A 7,465-nucleotide genomic window follows, 5' to 3' on the forward strand; every position below is an offset into this window, starting at 1 on the left:
TAAGTATAAAGTGATAACGAACCTGTACTAACCACGTTGTTGATAAAATGTTGACATAGGTTCTTTTTGCATAAAGCGATTCAAGTAACAAAATTAGATAAATTCTTAACTGAATTAAGTTTAAACCCACTCGTGGTATTCTATTTTAATATTGAAGCTAATTGTACACGGTCTTAGCTGTAATACACTTATTTTGTGTCTTATCAACAATATAAACGGTTTTGTGTAACATAATATAATATGCAAAATGCAAGATGATAAATCGTTGTGGACGCTATTTACAGTTATTACTGTAATGCCTAGTAAAACTGCATATAGTATTCTTTCATGATTTTTATATGGTCAGTTTTGTATACATTCGATCCATCGATTTATTAACCAACTATACATAAGTTAATTAAACTTTTAAATAATTTAAATTAAATATCACTAAAAGCTTGCTTTTATTTTTGTGTTGAAATTACGTTATTTCGCTATAGTTACAACATTGTTTTACTCATCATTATAAAATGTAAACGTTCTTATCAAGAAAAATTAATAATTAATGTTTGTGAATAATTTTAGACAAACTCATTGTTGAAGATACGACAATCAAGAAAACAAATGGCTATTGGTTAACACCTCACTATCAAAAAAAAATATATTTGTATGAGAATAATTTTAATGATAATACTCTTAAGTCTGAAGTCATAAGATATTTACTTGAATTTTTTTTTGATTGTCACAGTCATTTTATAGACAGACTATCGTCTATCAACCCCAATCGTATCCATCCTAACACTAAAATGTAAGTTATAAGCACATAATTGTCATTAGTTACAATGCTTTTATCGATATTTATATTTTTATATGTGAATACTGGACCTTGTCCCTATTTTATTTACTTACTTCTACTACTACATAGTACGTTTTTTTACTATTTTCATTGAAATTATTGAATTTATTTTTAATAATGTCTGATGATTTATTTGAACACTTTTTTTCTGTACCTACAATTTAAAAATTTTTGGATTTTTTTAGTATTTTTTAATAAAATTTTAAATAATAGTGCATTGATTAATAAAAAATGTATAAATCTTTAGCACAGAAAAACTTTCTGGTATCAACAATGAAAATTTGATTATTTTACAACAATTCTAAGACACTTGGATTTTGATTTGCGTAAAATTTGTATGACGTGAACAAAATTATATTTTTCTATAAAAACGACTATTGTATTCTGTCAAAAAAACACCGACTCCTCATTGTTGTACCTATTAATAAAGTTATACACTATAGTTAGAATACATTGCGAAAAATGTCCTACCGGAGTTGGGAATTTGATCTGTTTGTTTCCAAAATGGCGCGTTAGTTTACCTCCATCTGTGGAAATCACTCGTTATCACACAAACACACACACTATCACAAATCTGTTATCTGTCTAGAATATTAATTTAGCGTTGTCGTGCAATTTGCATTAAAATCAATATTATTATTGAATGCCATTTTTGTTGTTGTTAAAACCTAGTTGAGATTTCTTTTTGCACTCTTCATTCTGTAAATTATAACTAGTTAAATTAGATTTAGCGCCATAGTAACAATTTGTTTTCATTATTGTTACTACGGGTACGATTCGTGAAAAATCTCTAGATTTCAATCATAATAACTTAGTCGAATTCTATGATAAATACCTAACGTATTGCGACGTGTTTAGTTTTTGAGTTACAATTGAGTATTGTCTTGCCTGTAATTCATTTATTATACATTTTAAGTAGCAGCCCTGGACAGCAGTTTACGGTTCTACGTTGTGTAAGTACCCACTGTTTTGTACTTCTAACTTATTTACATTATTGCTGTGTTTTCTGTCTTTCATTGACTTAGAATACTGCTTGGGAATAAACAGAATCATAATTTATAGTTTATTTATTAATTATTATTTACTCGGAGTTGAATCGAGTGATACGAGACTTTAAAATTATCTAATCGACAAAATGGTCTAGCTTTAATCTTTATCGTGTTATCTTCTTACCAACAAGTCATACTTGTAGTTTTGTATTGTTTATCTAATTTAAGTAAATTACAATTTTGTTTTAAATGTTAAAAAAATCAAAATATACCACTCAAAACTTTGTCGGTTTTTTATTATTCAAATAATGTAATTAGTTTCATGCATAGCATATTAATCACTGTGACCATTAAACGACGATGTCAAACAATTTCATCAGCTTATTTATTATTTTTAAATATCAAACATGATTTTTTTCCCCTCAAAAAGCATTTGAGATACACTTATTTAAAATTAGGCTACTTAATGTGTTTGATTATAAACTTTTTATTTTCCCTTGTCTTTTTAATAAAATATAATTTATATTTTGTATCTTATATGTGTTTTAGATAAGCTAGTTTTACAATTAGTTAACAATCAAACACAGAAAAGCTACATTTATAATCTATATTGTAATACAAGCAAAACAATTATGGAAGTTATTATGCACGAACACTTTGAAAAAATTTACCAATTCTATGAGTAAGTATGAGTGTAATTGTACAAGTATTATTTATTACCAATTAATGTTTGTATTTTTATTGTGCCTTTTTAAATAATATAGCAGAGTACACCCCAGGGGTGTACCATACTTTTCGTGAGCCACTCAATATCTCTTAGAGATTAATATGAAATTTAATTAAAATTTTTTTATTGTTTATAATTGGGGATGGACCAATACTCGATGTTCCGATATATGTTGCCGATAAAAAACCGATTCCCAATATATTTAAAAATTAAAAATCTTTTGCAATATCAACCGATATCAAAACAAAACCGATTTCCGACAAAACTAATATTTCATATAACCTACCACTGATTATTATGGTCTTAATATCGGTTTCCAAAAAAAACCGGTACCAATAAAACCGATACAAGTAATTTCGTCTAGGTTCCGGTTCTAGTATAGGCCTACCCCTAGTTTTTATACAATATGATCAAAATATTTTTAATTATTTTTGTTTTTACCTACCTCCCGACCTAGTTTTTTTTTTTAGCTCCTTTTTAAATTTAAATAGTAACGCATACATTTCATTAACTTTTTTAATTGAGAATAATGTACTAAACATTTCGACTGGTCGATAACCAGTTTCGGATAACTATTTTTCAAGTTATAAGAGTTTAGAAGTTAGGATGGGAGGGGTAATGAGGTTAGGAAATGCTCGCAGATAAAATTAATACTTCACCCACCTTTCCTCATGCCCTGAACTTGAAACTTCAATAATTTCAAAAATGGTTTTTTAAAACTGGTTATCGACTGGTCAACATTTTTAATACATTATTCTCAATTTAAAAATGTAATTCTTTAAAAAGAAAAGTTTTTATTCCATTATTTGTATTGCATATTTTGATATTGCTTGTCAGAAAAGGTTTTTTAATATTTAATCATTTATCTGGATGAGTTTCGGATATATTAACGTCAACAGGCCGGCAATTTGGACTCTTTGCAGAGTCCATTTTCAGGACGATAATGGTCTCCACTGGGCAGCTGCCGTGACCATACCTCGGCCTATAACTCTTGACGTGGATCTATCCAAAACTTATCCAAATGAAATATCAATCCACTAAAACTTAAGTGCATTTAAAACTTTTAGTTATTTATAACTAATTTATTTTTAACTACTATTAAAAATAAATACATTAATACGGATACATTTTTTCTAGGGAAAAAGAGTTTTGTGATGTAACCTTGGTTACAGATGAAGGCTTAAAAATAGAAGCACACAGAAATATATTGGCTTCTGCGAGTAATGTATTTTATACAATGTTCAGCGGTCAGTTCAGAGAAAGAAACGAAAATGAGATTCTTATAAGAGAAATAGATTCTGAAATTTTAGAATTGGTGGTCAAATTTGCATATACTTGTAAACTGGATATTGAAGAAAACAATTGTGAAGTACGAAATATGCAATATGATATACAATTTATAAAATATTACACTATTTTTATTTACTTGTTATTATATTTTGTAGAAACTGTTGATGACTGCTAATATGTATGGTCTAAATCATATGAAAGAGTTATGTTTTAAATATATTAAAGAAAATATAAATCCTACAAATTGTGTGAGTTTAATGAAAACTTCCAAATTTATATCAGATGAAAAGATTTACAATTTTTGCTGGTCATATTTTTTAAACAATTTCACGTGAGTATTCAGTTCCAAAATACGATCGCAACATTTTTTTAAATAATAAACTAATAAAACAAAGATTTTTTTTAGTACAATTGTGAATTCGGATCAAGCATTAGAAACACTTTATGACTTTGAGTTTGATGATGTTGTCGAGTTTATTGCACGTGATGATTTAGTAATTGATTCTGAGGAAAAGGTAAAATTATTGTGACTTAAGAAGAAATAAAACAATTATTTTAATTTTGGTTCTATTACAGTTATTTAATAATATTTATTTTAGATATTTGATTTTATCATTGGTTGGATACGCTATAACACAGATGAACGTAATGACTTGTTACCGGATCTTATGCAATATTTATGTTTGGCTTTAATTTCAAAAGAAGGACTACTAAGGATTTATGATGAACCATTAGTGAAAAATAATTATGATGGTAAGTACATATTGTTGATATTCCAAACGGGGCAGAATTCAATCTAAATTGTGCCATTTATTTTTATGTACCATAGCGCCTATAGGTGAAATATAGTATTAATGTATCTTTTAATAAATATTATTATTATTTTAACTTTTTTAGTTACGAAAAGCATGTTAGAAACTATCATTACTTACGACAGCTCAAAACCATCTTATACTCTAGGAAGAAGTACTCAAATTGAACCAAACGTATGTAGACATTTTAAAACAAGATTACAAGCATGTACTAGTTGTGCCTATATCACCTGACATTTGTATATATGTGTATTCAGATTATTTTTGCAATTACCGGCGATTCAAACAGTGCCGGTTCCTCTGTAAAGTATATGGATATTAGCAACGTTAATGACTTAAATTGGAAATCAAGCGATCATTTATTTTTTTTGCCTCCCCGTAAAGGCTCAAACATGGTACTCTCTGAAAATGGGATAATACTTGCTATTGGTGGTTTAAACGAGTCTCATGGTGATGTAAATATTGTAGACGAGCTTGATCTTAATTCAATATCAAAACAATGGGTTTCTACAAGGCCATTGAACCGACCACGAATACATTTTGCTGTTTGTACTCACAAGCAATACATATATGTCGTATGTTTTAATTCGATTGTAGTTAACATAACGAATACACATAATTTACGAGAAAATGTTATTTTATATTTTTATTAAGGTTGGAGGCCGATGTTTATCAAGTAGAAATAATATGAATTCTGTAGAATACTATGATATAAATTCAAAAGTATGGACAGAAATTATTAAGCCAATGCCTACTGCTCGAGCCTTATGCAGTGCTGCAGTATTTAATAATAAATTATATGTTGTAAGTAAACACAATTTAACCATAAATACCATGCCCAACTACTAAACAAGTTTCTAATTATATTTTTATTACAAAATAATTATACAACTTTGATTGAACAAGCTATAATGGTTTGTAAGCATTTTAATCAAGTTTTATTGTTTTGTGTAGTTTGGCGGACGTGATAGTAATGGTTCTCTTGCAACTGTAGAGTACTATGATTTCGAAAAGACACGCTGGAAACGACTCGATCCTATGCCGATATTTAATTATAACATGGGTGTGTCAAGAAAAAATAAAGTCCTTTATCTCATTGGTGGTGCCTATGCACCTCAACAAATTTTTAAATTCGATTTACAACATTTCAAATGGGATGAAATGCCTGACATGAACACTGTCATGAATCCCATGAATTGTCATGGATGTTGCTCAAGTCTGTATACATTTAATCTAGTATATAACACTTTATTTTTACTCATAAATATTATAAAATGCAGGTGTTAGTATCATGAAAAACGATTTATTCGTGTTTGGGAATAATGAAGGAAAACTTCATTGTGAAAGATATGACAAAGGAAAAAATCAATGGCAATTGGTCGACAGGGTAGAAGAGCGATCATCCCCAACTGGTCATATCATTACTTTCAATGATATTACTCTTAAATCCTATGGTATTCAATTGTAATACTTTTTTTTTTTTTAAATACCTTTTTGTGAATTCAATTTAGTCTCAAAATTATTTATACATTTTGTTGTTGATTTTTTTTGTATTTGTTAATACTTTGGAAGGACTTCATTGTAAAATATGTTACACAAAGATTACATAGCACCTGGTTGTCAGAGCAGAAGAGACTTCAGACGTTTTTGTTATAATATTGTTTTAGTAAAATGGTATTCACTTATAATATTACTTTTTAATAATTAAATTCAATTTGTTATTATACCTTTAATACATTCATTAGAACTATATACTCGTATATAAAAGTAATGTTTTTTTTTGTGTGTTTATTGTCTATTTGGAAAATATAAATTAAAGCCAAGAATAAGCTTAAAATAATCAAATTGGTGTAAATCTGTAATGGGAGAAATAATTCTAGAATAAGATTATTAGACAAAATTATAAATAAATGTATAATTTTTATTTGAGGACTTGCCGTGATAGATCTATATGGAAAGCTTAAAATGTATCTGTTTTACAATTATATTAGTGGCTTTTTTGGAGGGTCGGCGCACTCGAGTAGGAGTTTTATCATTAAGATTTGTTTTTATACTGGTTTAATAGAATGAAATAACCAGTTGTTTATAATATCATATTGATAGTTGTCGCAATAATAATATAAAGCACTAGATTGTGCGCAAAATGCTAACATAACTGTAAGGTACACCCACTTATTATTTTTTACCTTGTTATTTTACCATCAACCATATCAAAGCAGTTTCTACACATTTGGAGACTTTTAAACTGGTTAATAACTGACAGTAAAAGTTATTCTCACAATAGCTATAATGTAACACTACTAAAACAATTTACATTTACTCGAAAAAAATACGCCATGGCGCATATCAAGGTTAAAGTTTGAAAATTATTACCGGCAATGATTTTAAAACAGGTGTTTAACCACAGAATTTGAAGATCGTAAATTTAATAAAAGCTATGTAAATGTGTACATAAATATAATAACTAAAAATATATAAAGTTAATCAAACAGTATCAGCATCGACTGTTGCGTTACACATTTATACCTTCAAAAATAATTATGAAATGAATATATACTAGGGTGTCCCTTAGTTTGTCCTAAGCTGTTCTAGTGAGTAAGAAAAGGCCATAAAAGTTTCACTGATCCAACTCAATATTTACCCGTACCTTTATGACGGTGAAGTTTCCTATTTAAATACACGCAGAATTATTGAAACTTTTGTTCAATATTTTCGAAAGATAAAAATAAATCTTTAAAATATTGGACCAACTTAAGTCATTTGTGTATGTCACGTACGTTCAACGAAAAATTCAATTATTATTTTTTTTAAA

General features: G+C 28.1%; 1 protein-coding gene across 4 annotated transcripts in view; it reads left to right on the forward strand.

The window, feature by feature from the left end:
- Positions 1-6,405, forward strand: part of LOC126833362 (kelch-like protein 5) — a 29,200-nt gene extending 22,795 nt beyond the window's left edge. For 3 of the 4 annotated variants that reach the window (XM_050564653.1, XM_050564654.1, XM_050564652.1), the window contains exons 4-13: positions 2,374-2,506; positions 3,689-3,920; positions 3,997-4,172; positions 4,248-4,356; positions 4,441-4,594; positions 4,739-4,827; positions 4,911-5,228; positions 5,308-5,457; positions 5,608-5,869; positions 5,934-6,405. In XM_050564653.1, the coding sequence (XP_050420610.1) occupies positions 2,374-2,506; positions 3,689-3,920; positions 3,997-4,172; positions 4,248-4,356; positions 4,441-4,594; positions 4,739-4,827; positions 4,911-5,228; positions 5,308-5,457; positions 5,608-5,869; positions 5,934-6,121 (1,811 nt within the window). In that variant the 3' untranslated portion in view covers positions 6,122-6,405. Of the gene's footprint in view, positions 1-1,461; positions 1,789-2,373; positions 2,507-3,688; positions 3,921-3,996; positions 4,173-4,247; positions 4,357-4,440; positions 4,595-4,738; positions 4,828-4,910; positions 5,229-5,307; positions 5,458-5,607; positions 5,870-5,933 lie in introns of those variants that run through there. The other variant, XM_050564655.1, reaches the window with a different exon arrangement.
- The last annotated feature ends 1,060 nt before the right edge of the window (positions 6,406-7,465 follow it).

Source organism: Adelges cooleyi, unplaced genomic scaffold (genome assembly GCF_023614345.1).
Source record: "Adelges cooleyi isolate 19-005CV unplaced genomic scaffold, UGA_ACOO_1.1 ACOO_flye_CR_arks_rails_tigmint_CR_PRNA_2, whole genome shotgun sequence".
Lineage (NCBI taxonomy): Eukaryota > Metazoa > Arthropoda > Insecta > Hemiptera > Adelgidae > Adelges > Adelges cooleyi.